This window comes from Microtus pennsylvanicus, chromosome 8 (assembly GCF_037038515.1).
Source record: "Microtus pennsylvanicus isolate mMicPen1 chromosome 8, mMicPen1.hap1, whole genome shotgun sequence".
Classification (NCBI taxonomy): Eukaryota; Metazoa; Chordata; class Mammalia; order Rodentia; family Cricetidae; genus Microtus; species Microtus pennsylvanicus.
Window position 1 is genome coordinate 12,636,095 of NC_134586.1, and position 20,825 is coordinate 12,656,919.

The 20,825-nt window shown below is 42.3% G+C and overlaps 1 protein-coding gene across 3 annotated transcripts in view; it reads right to left on the reverse strand.

Moving 5' to 3' along the window:
* The window catches only part of Ptpro (protein tyrosine phosphatase receptor type O), a 209,350-nt gene that overhangs the window by 30,372 nt on the left and 158,153 nt on the right, over window positions 1–20,825 (reverse strand). Inside the window, exons 13-18 of one of the 3 annotated variants that reach the window (XM_075982462.1) lie at window positions 19,600–19,739; window positions 16,295–16,427; window positions 13,467–13,587; window positions 9,988–10,056; window positions 7,824–7,907; window positions 2,307–2,342 (exon numbers count right to left, since the gene is read on the reverse strand). In XM_075982462.1, coding sequence (XP_075838577.1) covers window positions 2,307–2,342; window positions 7,824–7,907; window positions 9,988–10,056; window positions 13,467–13,587; window positions 16,295–16,427; window positions 19,600–19,739 — 583 coding nt within the window. Of the gene's footprint in view, window positions 1–2,306; window positions 2,343–7,823; window positions 7,908–9,987; window positions 10,057–13,466; window positions 13,588–16,294; window positions 16,428–19,599; window positions 19,740–19,834; window positions 19,963–20,825 lie in introns of those variants that run through there. The other 2 variants (XM_075982464.1, XM_075982463.1) reach the window with 2 other exon arrangements.

Genomic DNA, 20,825 nt, shown 5'->3' on the forward strand with positions numbered 1-20,825 from the left:
TTAGCAACTACACAGCATGGATTAAGTATTTGGTTAGAGCTGCTGACTAGTTAATCTAGTAGATTAAGTTATGATATTCGTTTATACTAAACTTTTAGTGGATTGTAAGGAAATTAAAGTTCTCAGGTATTGCCTCAAAATTATCATGTTTTTAATCAGAAATGATAGGAACAATGACTCTTGGTCATAAAAATATGGTAGTTCAAAAAACAGGCTGTCATGCTTGGTGGGAGCCACAGATGCCTGGGACGTAGCTTAGGGGCCTGCCTAGGATGTGGAAATCTTCAGCCTCGATCCCCAGCACAGCAGAACCAAACAAACATAAGAGAGTCACAGTTAAGGGAAGAAAGTGGGACCTCTGGGGAGTAGAACTCTGACAGAAGCCCAGGCAAAACAAGTCTTGGTTCAAAGATTTTCCCACTTTACCCTTCTTCTCTTTCTAAAATACCTGCTAAAGATGGGCTCCCGTGTCCAACTCCATTAGAGCTGCTCTCTCTGGCTCCAGATGTTGTGGGGACATTGATATTAAAGTTGGATCTAACATTTCCAAGCTACACCTTGTTATTAGGAAATCAGGAATATGCTTGGTGGTGACATACCGGACTTGTGGGCAAGAAGAAGCAAACCCAAAGATGAGGGAGACAGACTGGAGAAGGCTGGCATAGAGCTAGGGCAGAGAAGGGGGCTGGGACACTGGGAGGGAAGGGAGAGCAGCAGGAACATTTAAAAGATGGGGCAGAAGGTGGGGGAAGGTGTGGCTGCATGATTGGGGGGGGTGGGGGGGACAGAAATCAGGAATTACAGAGCTAGATCATTCATCTTCTTGTTTCTGTCTGGGACTTGGAAGGAGACATCTCTGAGTGTCCCTTCCATTTATCCTGTGACTCTGTTCCTGGATATTCTAGCCAACTCCTCTATAGCTTCCTTCAAAACCCACCAATAGTTATGGGCAACGAAGACTTTCCATTGCTGTCATAATGTTTCTCCCAAACAATTAATTGCCCCTCTGCCGTGCCCCTTGCTGCATGCCAAAGGGACGTTTGTTGATTTTACACAGACTCTAGAAAAATTATCTTTCTGTGCCCTGAAATTATAATCCACTCAAAGCTAAATAAGAATATCTTATCTTAATGTTTCTTTTGAAGTATCTGACAAAATACTACATTTTTATTTCTCTCTCTATCAACAATACTGTCATCGGAACCCCATTGCCTTTTCAAACTAATACATCAGTGTTCTGTCCTTGGTAAGAATAAAGATTCAGTTTATAAAAAATGTTTCACTGTTTATATATACTACAGAATTTTAATCAGGAAAAGGCCTGGAACTTATAAACACATAAGCTTTTGAAATCTGTGGTGATAACTTCGACTCACCATAGCATAGTCTATGATTTAAGAGTTCAGGGGTTAGGAGCACAGGCTAGCTCATTATTTTTCCTATTTATCAGAAAGAGTTCAGAGGCGGTATTATCAGAGTATTAATTTTAGCACCAACTAGAGTAAAAACCTTTCTCTGCAATGAAGTAGAATTTCAAAACATAAAATGACTAGAGGCTTTTGTGTACCTTTATGTCCATATTAGATGGTCATATATTTGGCATGACCTCTTGCAAGATTTTTGTGAGTCCTAACAATCCATTCGTTTTATGGTTTCCTATGATGAGAAACCCACCTCTTCGTAGACACCCTTTTCATTTGGGAGCATGTGATCTTTTTGTCCTATTAGCTTCACTCGACACAGCATTGGGTTTTATCTGAGAACATAATCTCAGTTACGGAATTGCCCAGATCATATCAGCCCGAGGGTATGCATGCCTGTGGGAAGTTGTCTCGAATGTTGTATGATGCAGGAGGACCTAGAGCACTGTCGGTAGTGCCATGGGCAAGTGATTCTGAACTGCGTAAGAAAGCTATAAAAGCACGAGCCACAGCAAGCCAGCAAGCAGTGTTCCTCCACGTTTTCTGCTTCAAGTTCTATTTGTTTTGTTTTTGAGATGGGGGGGGGGTCTTCCTCCGATAGCTCTGGCTGCCCTAAAACTCACAGAGAGCTACCTGCCTCTGCCTCCTGAGTACTGGGATTAAAGGTGTGTGCCACTGCATCTGGCTCCAGCTTGAATTCTTGCCCTGGCTTCCCTCAGTGATGGGCTGTCACCTACAAGATGAAATGAAGCCTTTTCTCTCCTAAGCTGCTTGGCTCGGAAAGTTCTATAACAGCAACAGAAGGGAAACCAGACTAGGTTTTCATTTGGAAAGTGTACATTGTTACGATCAAAGTCTCCGAGTGTAACAGTGCCACGGACTTACTTCGTCAGCTTCCTCTTCCTTAAGCCATTTTTACTCCTGAAAATTGAAAAAAAAATACATTCATCAGTATGAAAAGTTGATTAATAGGATTAAACTTCAAAGGGCTTTAAACTTTTTCATTAAGCAATTATTCATTTAATTTCTATTAACTATACTTCAGATTTGTTAAATTAGTCTTCCTTAGGTAAAGATAGCTATTTCTGACTCATTTTGAGAAACTACTTGGTCACAAGCACACGCCTGCATTTCATATTTCCCGTTTGCTGAAAACTGCATTCTAGAGCTACAGTTGCTGACTCTAGCAGTTACCTTTCTAGAAGGTTTTATTAGTAATGGAAACATCCATTTCCTGGTTTCCAGTGTCTGTAGACAAGAAAGAAGAACGGGGGGAATAAAGAATAAAGGCCAAGGAAGTTGAAGGTTAGGTTCTTAGTTATGGACTAATGTAGCCTCTCTGTTGTTTCTGAAGCAAACTGCTGGACTGTTGCAGGTGTGTGGCTCACACAATTCTATGTTCTTATACTCTTAACATATATGAAGAAATGGACCTGCCACATAGTTCTTCTTAATTCCTTAATAACCCATAAACCCAAACACAGGAAGTGTTAATGTACGGTTTGGTTATTTACATTACCCTAGGATTATTTAGAGTCACCGTTTTCATGAAGCAGGTAAAGGAATCAAGCCCTGTCACCTCACACGAGGAGAGCAGCTACTTGAAGAACTTTGTATTTGTATTTTATCATCTGTACAAACGGCATGTGTTAGCCTACTTCAGCTTATGAGTGAAATGATAGTAACCGTGGCTGTAATCAATAGCACAGGCCTTTCAATATTCTAATGAAGGCATGCATATCTTCAAAAATAAATGTCAGGAGAGAATGATCAGTCATGGGTACAAGTACCTTCATGTACCGGATTATTTATTTGTACATTAAAACTGTGATTTCCAGGATATCTCAGCTTCAGAAAGGCTTCAAAAGGATGAGACAGTTCTTTCCCCAGGCGTCCAGAGCTCTGGCAAAGGGCCAGTTCTCACGTGGTGGGAAGGATCTGTGTTAGCCCATCCGCTAGACACTGTGCCCTTCAGGGATGAGCACTGACGGTGGACACCATAGTGGCTTGTTCACAAATGCTCATCATGTTGAGTTGAAACAAAATATTCTAAATTTATATTACCCTTGCAGTTTCATCTAGTAAGGCAATTATGCAAATTATCTATCATGTAGTCTTATATATGGCATGAAAACACAAGCAGAGCTATCTGGGGAACAGAGGAGGGCTGACAAGAAGGAAGGAAGGATGGTGGGCTGGATATAGAAGACAAGTGTGCTCAACGCACATGATGTACTTGAGGAAAATGTTTTTATGCGGGCCAGGAGCTGGCTCAACCAGGAGAAGATCTTGCTGACAAGCCCAAGAACCTGAGTCCAGGCCCCGGAACTCAAGGAAAAGGGAGAAAATCGACTTCTGAAATCTGTCCCAATAGTCACACATAGGTACACACACACACACACACACACACACACACACACACACACACACACACACCAACGCACACACCACAATGTTCAATGGATGAATACCAGTAAAAGCAAAGATCATGTATTATTCTCAAACTGTCTAAAGAATAACAATAATCCTAGAATTGGCCTTATAGGTCCTGTGAAGTGAGGCTTATAGACAAAGAGCAAGCAGTCAGGTCAGGGTTATAGGGAAGCACCCGTAGTGGTCCGTGGAGTTTCTTGGTTTGAATAGCTTTTATTTCCTACAACTTCCAAGTGAAGACTCCTTACCTCCTTACCCCCTTCCCACCACCCTCATTGCTTCGTTCCTGTTTCTTCCCTGCTCCCCTGGTCTCATCTTCTTTGTCTTTTATTCTTAGACTTCAGAAGAAGTACAACTCTCCCCTATCATTTAAAAAACACTGATGTCGGACATAGCTGTATCACTTAGGATGCTGGAACCTAAAGAAAGCTCCGCGGACCCTCCTCTGGTTCAGCTATCCTGGTAGTAAGTTAATTTCAGGAATGCAACCCAGCCAATCACGTCAGCATTTGGGAAAGCAGAATGCCAGGACAGGTGGCTGACAGCTCTGCTGGGATCAGGAGACCGAGAGCAAAGAAAACTCCTTTCCTATCCAAACAGACTGCAAAAGGAATCTGAGACAAAGGGAGCTGCTGTGCTTGGTGGCTCAGGAGAAGCCAGGCACAGAGTTTTCCATTCTAATCCCATCTGTTACCGAGTGAACGTTCAGTGTGATGTAAAATTCCGCTGCATATTTTGTATGGTGTGCTGTGGCCATGAGGGTACGTCTGTATGATTTGTGGCCACGTTCAATGTTCTATTTAGATTCTGCTGAATCTGGAGTGTCCCTCTATCTGAAGGCCGTGGAATATGCCAAGACTGACTGATGACAGGCCATGGCCACATGGAGAGCATCTTTCTACACTTTTGAGTACTGTGTTGAGACGGAGAGAAAGGCACAGAGAGTGACAGAGACAGAGAGAATGAGAGAATCATACTCATTTGATTTTTCCACTTTTTGTTTATGTAAGACAACGTTCAAATCCCCAGTGACGTAGAGAAATTAAAGTGGATTCTTCCTAAATTCTTTTGGGGCCACAACAGGCCCTACCTAAATCCAACCGCACTGCAGTCCGTTCCTGGAAAGAATCCAAAGTAATGGCAGAGACACGGAATGTGCAGTGATTAAAATAAAGTATAAAGCCCAGAGGGCCCCGGGTTCCTAAGTGCAGCTGCTTCACACGCTAAACAAAAGCCACCCAGGCCTTTAGGTTTAGAGCGGTCTCCAAATACAGCATGCAATGACCAATGCATGACCTTTTATACATCTGAATGTTGTCACTGAATGTCGTCCTGTTCTTAAAATGCGACTGTTTAGGAGTTAGAGCAGACACATGCATGTTTGTATAGGATATGCAGGTGGTTATGGTAGAGAAAAGAAACAGCGGTGAATTCAGTTCAGAGTAGGGGATGCTTTTAAGAAAGAGTTAGGCTCCAGGACCACTGAAATCAGGAATCCTCATGGAAGCCGACTGACCGGGCATTAGGGCCAGACACCCACCACCTGGTGACAGAATTCTCATCAGACAGTGAGAAGTGTCTGATGGGATCTCTCGATTTCCTCTCAAGGTTCCAGAAGCATTTGAGGGTGCTAGCAAATCAACAGAAGTCTATCTCTTCAAGAAATCCCCCACTTCCCGGAGGAAGCTGGCTAAATGCTTTGGGAGTGTGTGGGAGCGTAGCGCTGCTGTTTGGAGCTGTTGACAGGGTAGATGGCATTTGAGGGAGGCTTAGCAAATGCAAGCTTAGGGAGTGACCTGCAGATCAAGCCGTCGGGAACGCGAGCTGTTCTTTTCCGGTTGGGATGTGTGATGTGTGCAGTGTGAAAGTTACAGACCCTGACAACAGAGACTAATCTCTTCCTTGAAGGTCTCTTCTCCCCTCGAGGCAACCATTTACAGCCTCGGGATGTTTTCTAAACACAGTGGGGGATTTTGCTCCCCTTACCAGGGATTCACACAATTTGGTCAATACTGTTCATAAGGGGCCTTGAAGGGGTTGGCGATCTGTTCATCCATGAGTCGTTAAGAAAGATGCACAAGGCATGCAGTGTAGAAAATGGGAAGATCTCGGGCTGAGCTGGGAGAGGGATATAGCACCAGACGCAGCTTTCTGTGGTGGATGCTCTAGTCACTACCTGCATCCAAAGCACGGGTGGAATTCCCGAGGATGGTGAGAGGATGTTCAACTGAAAGGTAATGCCGGTTTTGAAGGGGAAGGTGGAAGCAACATGTACTGCTCATACTATCTGACACTCGGCACAGCACACACTGAGCTGATGATGGTGATGTCTGAACCTAAAAAGCAGCAACAGCCCAGGGAACGGTAGTGGATGCTGCTACGGTGAGATATGATTGAGCATGTTTCAAAGCGCTTCCCTCTAGTGTGCTTTTAAAAATGTGCAGATTCTGTAGTAATGATGCATATGGAGGAAGTCTTTCTCAATGTTTCTCCCTCTGTGACTTGATGTCATAAATTACATCACTTGCGCTCTTTTTGCCCTCAGAGGACTAGAAGAATATTTGACCAATAGCTTCAATGCATGAATGGTTGTTCAGATTCCCACATGCCTCTCTCTCCCTCCCCTACCCTTCTCTATCTCTCAGTCTGTCTCTCTGTCTCTGTCTCTCTGTCTCTGTCTCTCTCTCTCTCTCTCTCACACACACATACACACACATACATACAGAGCCACTATTCCACTCCATGAGATATTTTTATTGTTTCTTTCCAAGCCTGCTTCACATTGCCCACATTTCAGGTATTTTATTATTGTATACTCTCTAAACAACCATGTGTTAACTTAAGGGCAATGACTGTGTGTGCATACGTGTGTGTGTGCGTGTGTGTGTGTGTGTATATACGTGTGTGTCGTTGGGAATTTTGTCATTTTCCTGGAAGACTGACTATTTCTCTGATGACTTAGGGGAGAAAATAATTTTTGGATTATTTGGTCTAAGGAGTCAAGTTTATTATCATAATTATTACCATTATTATTATAGCATAGCAAAAGCCAAGAAGGATATGTTTCAAGGCTTCATTGTCCATGTGGATTAGACACTAATGCAACAGTAGACCAAAGGAAGGCTCTTCTTTTCTGTTCAGAGGAGAAAGGAGGCTTTCTGGGCTCTGAACCTGTGTTTATTATATGATGGCTCATAATATCAAGAGAGTCACTCTCTTTGGGGCACTATGTTCTTTTCTTTTCTTGAAGGTTTTAGTTTTAAATTATGTGTATAAATGTGTATGATTGGGTGCGTGCACATGAATTCAAGTGCCCGAGGAGGGTACTGGGTCTCCTGAAGCTGGAGTTACAGGTGCTTGTGAGCTGCCCACTGTGGTTTCTGGGAACTGAACTTGGGTCCTCTGCAAGTACTTAGCTGCTTAGCTGGGAGCCCAGAGTTCTGTTTTCCTGTCCCTAGAAGGACTATCACATGTTACAAACTGTGGGGTATTAGATAAAATAATTGCATAGAAGGGCTTAGCATAGCTAAGTTAGATATTCAGTAGTTAGAGAGTTGAGGTTGTTATGAAAGCAAAGAGGTCTCCAGATTCAGAGACTCTTTCCCCTACCTTTCTACATTTACCTTCTTGGTAATAAGGAATTTCCTCATGTGTGGAGATGGGAAGAAAAGTGGGATTCAAAGATGGGAAGCCAAGGGACCAACTCCAAGAAGACACAAATGACAAATAACACAGGACAGGAAAGCCTTCGAAGAGAAGCACAGGAAATCTAACTGGGAAGACACTGTAGGCATCTGGGTACCATTCGCTGTCTTGATGTCTTCCCAGTTACTCATCGTCCTGAGTGCTGAGAATCACATGAAATAACCGGCAAGAAAAACAAATCCCTTAATCTCGTTTTGTTTACTTTCTACATGTTAACTTGTAAAGACTTAGTGTGGGGTAAATAGTAAAAGTGAAATCACTTACCAAGGGTTAATATAAAATGCCAAAAGATAATCAGTCCAAAGACATGAAGGCAGCAGGGTTAAGAAAGCAAACACACTCCTACGCCTGCGAGCATTAATAAACAACAGATGCAAAGATGAAAATGTGGTCAGGGTTAGTAATTCAGCTGCGAACAGATATCAATAAGTCACTGCCAGGGTCAACTCATACCCCAGCTAAACATCATTCTCCTCTGTGGGCTTCTGATGGAGAGCTTCAAGGCTACACTAGTGACCCAATCAGTTTCCATTCACACAAGTCCTCATCATAATCAGAGACAACGTCTTTCCACCCATTTGTCATCAGCTCATCTGCTCTGAGGAGATTTCATTTTCCATCTGGTTCACCGAGGCACGTTAGTCGGCTGATGCGTTATTCTCAGCTATCACCCCTTCCAATTTAACCTGATTTAAGAAGCCAGGTAGCAGAGTGGTAGCTTGTCTGAGTGAATATGGATGGTCAGGTCACTTAAGTGCATTCTGGGGAGGACCAGGGTTCTGTACCACATGCTTACAAGCTGAACCACTTCACGTGACTTTCAGTAGTGTTTTCAATATAAACCCATATCCAGTTTCTAACGCTACCCCTTAAAGCACAAACTCAATATACTATATGGGTATCATCCACTCAACATCAGCACCTCATCCACGGCCTGGGGTTTTTCATTGGTTCTCATCAGAATGGAAGTGAAACATCAAGTAATTGGATTTTAATTCCAATTGAGGTGAAACGTCTGATTGGAATCTGGTTGTAGGTCTTCAGACAGCACTCAAGACAGACCATCCAATCACGTGGACAGGAAAATACCGGTCCCACCTACATTAGCGTGAAAGCAAGGAAAGGACTAGCATCTTGTCACTTCAGTTAGAGCGAACCCCCGCTGACACAGCTAATCTCACTCCCTCACAATATGCTCCTGCTGGTGAAACCAAGTTTGCTACGAGTTGCAGGAGAATTGGCTTGATTTTACAGAAATATCCTGGAGGGAATTCTTTGCTTTGCTTTTAGTTTCCCCAGGCTGGCCTATCAGTCTTACAAATTGTGAATGGTCAGGAAGTTCATTAATGCATAGCTTTCCTGGGTCAGGGGTACATTTAGGACAGTTTCTAGATGGGCCTCACGCCAGAGCTGTGAGGACCTGGTCTTTTAAAGGGAAGATACGGGAGTTGGTTAAACTCTTAATCTTGAGAAGAGTCCTAGCATATTTGAACAAATCTGCTCGTGTTTCTGAAATTGTCAGCATCAAGGGCTTAGAAATTCTCTTTCTTCATAACTGGGTTGATCATACTTTATAGAAAAACTCTATTCATGTTAAATTTTAAAATGACTCAAAGTGCAGTCATATCAAACAGAATCCCATTTCACCCCTGTCTTCCACTAGCATGGTCATCATCCCACTCAGAGAGGTAGGTCTCGTGTTTTAGATAAGGTTTTTCACCCTATTGATTCAATAGGGTGAAATTTCTGTTCTCTCAGATCTGTTTATTTAATATTAGCCACTTTGGGGAAAACGGGTTCATTTAAACACTTCTATGGTAGCCCTTGTTACAGGAGAAATGTTTACTTAATTGGTGATTCTCTTGGATATTTTAAACTTAATACTTAGCTGGACAGGATTGCTATTGATTACACACATAGTTCAGTATAATGACAACCAAATTTATCCCACGACATTGTTCTAATTCCCTAAACACCTCTTCCCTCTGGGAACTTCGTCCCCAACTGTAAATGACAAAGGGCTCATACAATTTTTAAGTTTGTCTGTGTCTTTGATAGAAGAGGCGAGAGCTTTGGGTTATACATCTTTACTTAATTTTTGAATGGAAGGGTTGGCTCCCGCTTGCCAGGTACTCAGCCATGTTGCCTTATTTAAGTCTCCCCTAAGGGCCTCTTACTGCCACTGTGGTTCTTGTGATGGAACCTCTGCTCAGCACAGCTTTAGGCCCCTTGCTTGACTTTGTGGTCCCCTTTTCCACTACTTAAGAATGGTATTCAGCTTGTAGAAACCATTTTGGCCCCTGATGATCTAGTCATGGATTACTCACTAAAATAAAGGAAGGACAATCATACACACACAAAAAAATCATCTGTGCTTTAAAGACAATAGAATCAGTCAGCTAAAGACATGTCCCAGAATAACACTCACCAACTGTAGGGAAGTTTCCCTTCCCTCTCCAAGGATGCGAAATTGACAAACGTGCCAGCTCCGCACTCCCTGTTCGAAAGAGACAAAAGCAAGGTTACTGCTAGATGGAGCTCTTTACCTGACATGAAGGTCAAGAGAGCCTTTATTCAGCTCATCATGCCAGCAGTAACAAAAAGGATAATGCATGTTTTATATGATTCTCTTTCACATACAATATCAAAAAGCAAAGGAAGATAAAACACAAAGAAACAGCCCCTTGAAATGCAGTCATACTCTTGAGTCAAAACAGAGTCTTTCACAATCTTTCCCAAAAGGTGTTCATGACCCTAGAATATATCTGCATGTCCTTTGTTGCCCCTCTGCATTGATCTTGGGCATGGCTGTTTATTTCATGTTTCCTTGGAATTGGATCTTACACCATGCTACTGCCATGTTGTTTACTAAATGCAGATTAAAGTCACCCTACCCCTTCCCAGGATGTGAAGTTTGGTAGCTTCGGAGCCACCAATCTTTAGTTTTCCTTTTCCTCCACTGGCAAGCACTCACCAGTCTCTTTCTGTCATCTTCTTTTCTGGAAATGTCTGTCTGTCTGTCTGTCTGTCTGTCTGTCTGTCTGTATCTTCCTCTATCACTTTCTGTGTATGCTTCTCTCTTTCTCTCCATCTTTCTGTCTCTGTTTCTCTCTCTCTCTCTCTCTCTCTCTCTCTCTCTCTCTCTCTCTCTCTCTCTCTGTGTGTGTGTGTGATATGCATGTGTGCATACAGGGTACAGGTGTCTGTGCACATGTATATTTAGGCCAGAAGACAACTTAGAGAGCTTTATTCTACCACTTTCTGCCTCACTCCCTTGAGCTCACTTAAAACTGTAATGTATAATTAAGAAATATATATTAATAGACAATCATCTATAATAGTCAAGCTTGTAGTCATGTTAGTTAGATTTTCTAGATGTACAGAGATGTATTTCAGATGGATAGGGATTCTTCAAATCTTTCAAAGACTATAGAATATGACATTTAAAATGTTTTAAGAGATTAGGACTTTTCATGACAATGAGACGCATCTGCTCCTGGCAGCACCATTTGCTTCAAGAGGAAGATGGGCATCGAAGAGGCTCCTTATGGAGTTTGTTAGCCATTTGGGCAAGAAACTGCTCTTGCCTGGACTGCTTGATGGTATGCTGTGTGAACTGGACATGCAAGACCAACAGAGAAATGATTGTCAAACTTGCCTAAAGGTGAGATTGTCCTTCGGGGTTCCTGCTTCATGAAAGAGTCTGCCAGACATTCTGCAGGACACAGAAGAAATTGACTGACAAACTGCCAAAATAGGTGGAACTGTCTTTAAAATGTCTGCTTCATGGGAAAGTCTGCCAGATGCTATGGGTCTGTAGGCTGAAGATGGATGACCCCATGTTGCAGAAGAACTTTGGGTGATTGTCCAGGCAGTGAGATATTTCTGTCAATACTAGAATTTTGAAAGTTGCTTACAATGAACTTATTGTTTATTTAGGGAATATCTTTTTGGAGTCTTTGATGGAGTTGAAGAATAAATAGTTATTATAGTTTTCTTTAGTTATGATAAAAGATAAAGTAGATATAAATATTGTAACTGTAATTCTTGCTTGGTAACTGTTTTGTTGTATGTATCTTACTATGCTAAAGTTGAAACCTTCCTTTTTATTTAAGTAGAAAAGGGGAGGTGATGTGGAATTCCTCCCTGTATAATGTGATTAACATTAATGAATAAAGAAATTGCTTTGAACCTATAGCAGGGCAGAACTTAGCTAGGTGGCACAGAACCAGCTCATGTGCCCTCTCTCTTCATTGCCCCAATATAGTCTGTTTTCTGCATAAAATCAAAATAAATGTATCAAAACTCATCAGCTCTCATTAACCTGCTCCGGACTCTGCAGTGACTGTTCATGTCACCCGGAGTTAAAGCCAACGGTCCGGCAAGGGCTTGTGAAACCCTCTGTGATCGGCATCACCTGACATTCTTCCCTGCACCTCCTCTGCATTACCTGTCCTGGAGTCTCAGCTAGTCTTTGAGTACATTAGCCATGACACTGGGCCTTTGTACTAGGTGTTCTTGACACTGGACACTTTCCACAGATAATGTATGGCCTTCTTCCTCATGGCTCCCAAGCCTTTGTTGTACACGGCTGCTCTTCACAAACCTTTCAGGGTTTCTTTCTGTATCCCGGCACTGCTGAGTTTCACTCTTTCTTATGACCCTCGTTAGCTATGCAGCTGTAGATTTGTCTTCACTGTATGTTATCTGTATTCCCCATTGCAAGAGAAACTCTATCAAGTGTTGTCAAGGTGAGGTACAGCAGACACTCAGTACTGGGGTAGTTGTTACATAGCAAGTATCCATTAGAATTTGCTAAGCCAATGAATAAAGTTTTGGTGACTTGCACACGCTCACACAGGTTGTAAGTCTCGACTTTACTTGAGGAGTGCAATGTTATAGGTTTTCCCTGGAGTTCTACTATGTTAAAGCCATGTCCCCATCATCCTAATGATGTTAATGTAATACCAAACTAATACCATCCTAATTTGGTTATTGCAATACCAAACTTCATAAGCTGGTGGCCATATTCACAAGTGATCATTGTTGTCTATTAGGACATTCCATTCTTATCCTGGTAATTAGCTTGAGTCAGTTTACTTAAAATTATATTTTCCTATACATGATGCTAGCTGGGCAGTAAACTGCTGTTGGACTTGATGCTTCTTTGTTTTCCTTCTTTCTTTCCTTCTTTACTTCCTCCCTCTCTCCTCCCTTCATCTTTTCTTCTTCTTCTTCCTCTCTCTCTCTCTCTCTCTCTCTCTCTCTCTCTCTCTCTCCAGTGTCTCGCTATGTAATCCTGCTTGGCCTGGAACTCATTATGTAGACAAGACTGATTTCAAATTCACAGAGACCAGCCCGTCTGTGTCTACAGAGGGCTGGGATTAAAGGTATGGTACTATCCCTGGTTTGTTTGTTTGTTTATTTATTTATTGTTTTTCGAGACAGGGTTTCTCTGTGGCTTTGGAGCCTGTCCTGGAACTAGCTCTGTAGACCAGGCTGTCCCTGATTTATTTTTAATACACTGTATAAGCCACTGTATAATACACTGGTTAAATCATGGGAGAGAGCAAACTGTAAAAGATATTGGTTTGTATCTCAGCCGCCCAGCAGTCTACCACTTTATATTTGAACTGAATTTCCCAAATGCAGTTGTTACCAAAGGAGCAGCAGTGTCTTCAGAGAACTGATAGGAAACTCCGGAAATGTGAAGAAAGTAGTGGAGAATGTATAAAGGAGAGTTCTCGATGTTTATCCTAGTGGTAGAGTGCTTGCCTAGAATCCACAGGGCCCTAGGTGTTCCTTCTACATCACACACACACACACACACACACACACACACACACACACACACACACACACACAGAGAGAGAGAGAGACAGAGATGAACATCTGCATTTTTCTTACCTAGCCATCTGCAGGTGCTTCTTTCTAAGAATGACAAGGGTCACTAACAGCAGTCCAATTAAGAGTGTGCTGAGGAGGGCCAGCACTGAGATCACCACCACGTTAGGGTTCATCTCTGTAACTAGAGAGAAAAGCCACATGTTGCTGTAGGTCACAGGACACGGAGATCGACAGAGCCATTCACAGACTTCCATCTATCCTTAGGAAGGTTGAGTTTATAATGAAGACGACAATGGCAACAACCATGTTTGTCTAAGGCAGCCATTGCCTTGCCTTCTGGTAGAGCGCTGGAGGCTGGCAGATGGTCCTTAGGTATGAGGAGGAACCGAGTCTGTTTCCTAGGTCTCCAGCACACAGAATGCTCTTAGAAAGAAAAGCTGCAAGTGTGAACAATATCCATGCATGGCTTGCAACTATTTGAAAATTAAAAACCATTACCATGCATTACCATTGCTTAACATTCTCAAAAGCTTCGAAGGTGGCAGGTTCTTATTTTATGCCCATGACTTTAGAGTCGGGAAGCACTGCTGTCTAGTTTTCTCTCTGCTAACAATGCATAGGAGCAAGGCATTAGCGAGCCGCCATCTGCAGTGGCATTTTACATGCTACCAGAAGCAGGCATCCTGACGATCTGTAGCCATATGCTCTGAGGTTTCCCATCTGCACAGACACAGAGATTAAATCTATTAATATGTTGGAGAGTCCCTAGGAATGGGGTTGCTCTCATGTGCTTTCTCTGATGAATGGCCTGCTCATCACAGGATGCCAGAGGCGAGGGAGCAGATTCCATGTCTTTATAGACATCTTCACGGTGAGCCAGGGGAGCTACATGTCCTCCATCACAGGGCAGAAAGCATCAGAACTGATGGGCATGGTGGTACATCCTGTATCCGAGGACTTGGGAGGCTGAGGAAGGAGGGTGAGAGGTTTGCGGGAACTATGGACTATTTGGTGAGTTTGAGACCAGCTTGACTTAGATGATAACCATTTAAATCCCCACAGAACCAGTCCTCAATGTCTTGAGTACTTGCTATATGCTACCTCTGCTCGGGTTCGTGGCTGAGTGCCGAGAAGAGAGAAGAAAAGTCAGCTCTATTTGAGAAGCCCCTTTATTTATTTCCCTTCCTTTTCAATTGTAAGTAAACTGGACAAGAATTTCAACTGTTGCTCTAGGTCGCCAGGGGAAGGATAAGAATTAATAGACACTAAAGTATTTTTTAAAGTGTTACAGACGCCAGGATGGTGGCATAGACTGCAATTCCAACTTTTGAAGGAAGGGACGAGGCAGGAGAATTCCAATGAGTTCCAGGCCATGCAGGACTATATAGCGAGATCATGTATCAACTCTGCTCTTCACAAACAAACCCAAACCAAAACAAACACACAAACAAAAACCTCAAAATCCAGGGAGAAAAAGTGTTGTGAGATGTGAGGAGAAACGCCATTAAAACACTGTCCATATCTACTTTCTTCTCTTCTTCTAATACATTAAATGTTAATAGCAAAGACTTCAAAACAAAACAAAGCAAAAGTCCATGTTACCCATCCCTGTACTCAGTAGCTAAATGCATGGCTAGTGTGACAGACACAAAAGCAAACCCATTGTGCACGGCTGTCTTCATAGGTCTTCACAGATGTTCTGTAGTTCCTTCCATTAACAGTGTACATAACACAATGTAGGAAAAGAACGAGGAGGCCAGCATTGTTCCAGCCCTTGCATTAGTTACTAATTTTCCCATTAGTACAGCTGAAATAGCAGTTGTTTGGCTTTGACTTTAAGCAGGAATTGTAGCTACTCTTTAACCAAGGTCAGCCAAGGACCAGTGGAGACGAGAGTGAGCTGATCGGGAATCTGTGTACCACTCTTGTGGATTTCAAGGATGGTGGCCTTGTTGATTATACCAGCCTTTTTACAGAATACATTAGGGCTTTCTGTATTTTCTCTTCTAACTTTCAAAATAACCTAGAATGGAGTGATGGGGGAGAGTCTTCTGTTTTGTGTTAATTTCATTGGTTAAATAAAGAGACTGCCTTAGCCCTGATAGGACAGAAAATTAGGTAGGTGGAGTAAACAGAACAGAATGCTGGGAGAAAGGAGCCGAGTCAGGCAGTCGCCATGATTCTCCCACCCCACAAAGCTGCAGGTTAAGATCTTCCCTGATAAGCCACCTTGTGGGGGCTAGACAGATTATTAAAAATAGGTTAGATCAATATTTAAGAGATAGCCAATAAGAGGCTGGAACTAATGGGCCAGGCAGTGTTTAAAAGAATACAGTTTCCATGTAATTATTTCTGGTATAAAGCTAGCTGTGCGGGCAGCCGGGTACCAGGAACATAGCCTGCTGCAGATATTACAACAATGGAGCTGGAAAGAGATGGTTCAACAGTTAAAAGCACTGATTGCTTTTGCAGAGAACCCGGATTTGGTTCTCAGCACCCACTTGTTGGCACACAACCACCTTTATTTCACGTTCCAGAGGATCTTATATCCTCTTCAGACCTCTGCAGGCAACAGGCATGTACATGGTGCACAGAAATCCATGCAGGGAAAAAAGTCATACTCATAAATAGAAAGAACTCAAATAACCCAAATCTAAAATTCAGATACTGTTATGCTATATTTACATATTTAAAAAGATTTCAGGACAATCTACATCTTTTTCTAAGTCACCTGTTCTTCAGGATTGGAGCCAAGGGCTCCCTGAACCCATATCTTGGGGTGTTGTTTTTAGTAGAAGACCAGTTCCATCAAAAAGCAGACTATGTGTATTTAAAAGGAAACATTAAAGAAAATATAGAAACTTTCAAAGACCAGATTGCACAATTACCCATTGTGGAGACAGCTATGAACGTGGGGACGCTGGGACTGTTGTGGCTGAAGCTGGTGACGCTGCAGTTGTAGGCAGTAGCTGGAAGGAGGCTGGAGATGGTCACGACGTGGGAGGAAACAGCTATGGGTTCCTGGAGATATAGAAAAGAAAATTCATTTCGTGTCATCCTTGTTCATTTTGTCTTTAAAACTATTTTTCATATCAAGGAGGTTGTATGTAGAGTAGAAGCAACTAAAAGATGGAAAAGGTTAACAGTGAAAAATCTTTCCTTCTTTCCCCATTCTCTTCCATGCTGCTCTGTCCCGTGGAAGCAGCCAACGTTACTGGATGTTTTCCTCCTTGTACACCTTTGATGGAGGTATGGACGGAGAGGTCGTGTTGACAGTTGTGAATGACTTACACACTACTCTGTTTAGCTTTACCTGAATCATCAGTATCTTCTTGTTAGCAGAGACTGTTCTTTTGTTTCACGGCCAATCAGACTCAAATAATCACACAGACACTATATTAATTACAACACTGGCCAATGGCTCAAGCATATTCCTGGCTGACTCTTACATCTTAAATTAACCCATTTCTATTAATCTGTGTATCACCATGAGGCTGTGGCCTACTGGAAAGGTTCCGGTGGGGGTCTTTCTCCTTTGACAGCTACATGGCACCTCTCTAACTCTGCCCCCCACTCTGTTTCTTTTTGGAGTTCCTGCCTGGCTTTACTCTGCTAACCCACTGGCCCAAACAGCTTTATTTATCACCCAATAAAAGCAGCACATATACAGAAGGACATCCCACATCATGTTTTGGCATTCTTACTACAAGTTTGTATTAAGCTGTTTAATCCTTTTTTAAATAAAAAAAATTAAAAACTACATGTGTGAATGTTTGTCTGTCTGTATATTTGGGTACCACATGCATTCATGCCTGCACAGACCAGAAGAGGGTACTGTATAACCCGGAGCTTGAGTTGCTGACAGTTGTGAGCAACCGTGTAGGTGCTGGGAAGTAAACCTCAGTTCCTGTAAGAGCAGCAGGTATTCTTAATTCCCCAAACCATCTCCAGCTCCTGTGTTACTGTTTTTTAAGGAGTGCACACAAGTCCATGCAACGTTCATACTTGACCTCATCAGCATCCTACTGACGAAGGTTCAAGTGGTTTGTTGAGTTCTTTGTGTGCTATTGAAAACAATGTTAAGTAAACAGCATCTTACAAATATATATATATAGTACTTATGTATGTGTGATGGTTGATATTGATTACCAACTTGACAGAACCTACAATCACCTATGAGATGAGGGATTGTTTAGATTAGGTAATTTCTGCGCATGTCCCTGAGAGGTTATTGTGATTAGGCTAATTGACCTAAGAAGATCCACACCAAAGGAGAGTGGCAGCAGTCTCTGAGCCTGGACCCTGGACTGCATTTAGAGAAGAAAGCTATCTGAACAAAGACACTACGATTCTCTGCTTCCAGATTGCTGACGCAATGTGACCATCTGCCTCCAGCTTCTGCTGACAGTACTTCCCCACCGCAAAGGACTGTACCCCGAAACTATGAGTTAGAAGAGATGCCTTCTCCTGCAAGTTGCGTTTGTTGGGGTATTTTTGTCACTACTACAGGAAAGGCTAAAATGCCGCAAATGGCGTACGTGCATGTACACACACCACACGCTGCATGGAAAGGCATATACATATATGTAATCATACAGTCCCAGCAGTTGGTATTTGGTCACAAACCATGTCGAAAACTATCGACAATCAACCCCTCCCAGGCCAGCTTACCTGCTCACTACTGTTGTGTGGAGAGGACTGTTTTCCTGCATTCCTTCTAACGTGGCATATTTGTCTGTAGGCTTTCCCAATGAAAATTGTGTCTAGTAGTTTTATTTTGCAATTCTTATCATGAAGGAAGTTATCAATTTTTCATATGTTGAAGGTTCCTTTGTTCTTGGTTTCCTACGTGTTTGCTTAGGAGTGTTGCTTATTATCTTTTATTTATTTATTTTTTACTTGCAGCGGTTCTCTATATATTAAGAGCCCAACCTGTTTGCCCACATTCTTTTTTGTCACAGCCACCCAAAGCATGGTGAGAGAAGGTGCTCAGAAGCAAAATTATCTCATTTTTAAGAAGAATAAATCGCTAACTTGGTGGGTAAGTGGAGAGGCAGTGACATACAAACTGCACAATGTAAACAATGAGTCAGTATGCCCCTCTTTTTCGAAAGAACATCCCCAAACCCTCCAGGCTAACAAGACAGCAGCCAACAGCACTGCTTTCCTGTCCCACCCACCACCTGTCCAGAAAAGAATTCCTGCAGGGAGAGCTAGACTTGCTGGCAGGACTAAACTGCCGCTAGTAGTTGGTCAGCCATTGTGTTTCCAGCGGAAGACATCACTACAGCTACAGAGAAGAAAATGCATCCATGGCAGGAGACTTCTTTTCCAAAAAGGTTCTTAGCACAGAGACAGGACTCAGCACAGATCAAAAGAGATAAATTTACTGATGCACCTATCAAAGGGGCTGAGGGATCAAGGCACATTATCTCCACAAGCAGTGGAAAAGGTTGCTTGCCCACCCATCCTCCTGTTCTTCCTTCTCATGCACAAGGTCGTTATTTATCGAAAGAGCATCCATTATTCATGCTAGAAGAATTACTTGACCCCCTGTCCTTTTCCTCCCCTACCTCCGGCTGCAAAGTCTTTTCTTCTTCTCCCACCCCCTTTCCTTCTCTTTTCTTTTTGTGAGTTAGTAACTCTCAGAGCTGAGTGTCCACTTTTCCTGCCCTTCCTCATGACCTGGAGAACCATAAAGTAGTTTATCACGTCTGCTCTATATGACCCCAAAGCTTTAACAATAAGCATGTCTCAGGGTTTTGTCTTTTAAATTATTTCGACAATATGACTCTTTGCTGGGGAACTTATATTTTACTTATTTCTCCATTTGCACCCGAACTGATATCTTTTATTTATAGTGTCTTTTTAAGTTTGAAATAAACAAAAATTAAATCAATTTACAAGTAATTAAGAGAAAAAATGAAGGCAAGTGTTTGATTCTACTATTTGTGTTCTCTCGAATACCTTTCAAAAACTGGGCAACTGGTTCCTAACTGTTAAAATATAATTTCAATGTCATGGTCCTCATGAATATAGTCCATAAATACTGTTAACTTTTAAACTCTATAAAGCCCAAAAGAACGAGCAGACAGTTTTCACTTCTTGTACTTTCATGAAACAGAAAGTCTTTAGTTTACTTCATTAGCCTTAACCAAAAGAAACCCAGAAGGAAAGTCGAGGCAATCAGTACCTGGAGTTTGGCATCATGGCTAGAGCCGAGCTGTTGACAGAGGACTTCAAAGAAATCAGCAACACCCTCTTCCACCCACAGAAGGGTCACGGACGTCTGTGTTTTGTTCACTGCGAAGAGTGATTTCGGAGGGGCTGGTTCTGAGGAAAGAACAAAAATTTTAAAAACAGAATTACATATATATATATATTATCCTCATTTAGTAGCAAATGGGTCGGAGGTCCAAAGAACTCACAGGTAGGGAGATAAAAGCCTGTGTTCTACTGCCTTTGAGTAATATGTCCATCTGCAAAGCCTGCCATTGACAACCAAAGGCAGAATGTTCTGTGTTCTTCCCCACTTGTGTTTCCAACTTCTCCTTTTGGACACTTCTGTTTTCTTCTTCAGCTTTATAACCAGAGTCTATTAATAGTTTCTGTGTCATCCATCCTGGAGTTAGCATTGTCCTGACAACACATAGCTTGGATGTGACACAGAAACAAACAAAGATGAAGAAGAAGACAGGAAAGATGGGGAGGGGGCTCTCATTCCTAATGAGATGTTGATTGGGAATTAGCCTTCCCAAGTCTTCCTTTCTTTGGATACTTTTCTTGGGGAAAAAGATCAGATTCTTGAAACTTTAGTGAAAATTAAGAGATAAAACTGAAAAGATAACATATTTTTTTTTGTAAAAGAATGATGGAAGGGAACCAGATGCTTAATAACATGTTAAAGATAAGAGTTTTATCATAGACTTTTTATCTTGATCAATAAATTAATACATTAGTCAAGGGCCCCACACTGTGCTATCTGGGCCACTTTCTGTTCCTTTCTAGTAATTGAGCCACAGGCTTGGTTGACGAGGTCCTGTGTTCTGGTAAGTTTTCTACACTCCTATCTTTCACTTCTGGATTTCTTCTTCCCTACTCATACCACTGTATTATGGATGCTGAGTTGTGATGCTGTGTTGTGTTTATGCTGTGTTGTGGGTGCTGTGTGGTGGATGCTGTGTTGTGATGTCGTGTGGTGATGCTGTGTGGTGGATGCTGTGTGGTGATGCCGTGTGGTGGTGTTATGGTGAATGTTGCGTTGCGATGCTGTGTGGTGATGCTGTGTTGTGATGTTGTGTGGTGATGCCGTGTGGTGGATGCCATGTGATGATGCTGTGATCTGTCTTTCTAGACCCTCCAGTAGTAGTTGCACTCCTGGTCTGAAGCTAGGTCCTTGTTATCTGCTGGCAGTTACCC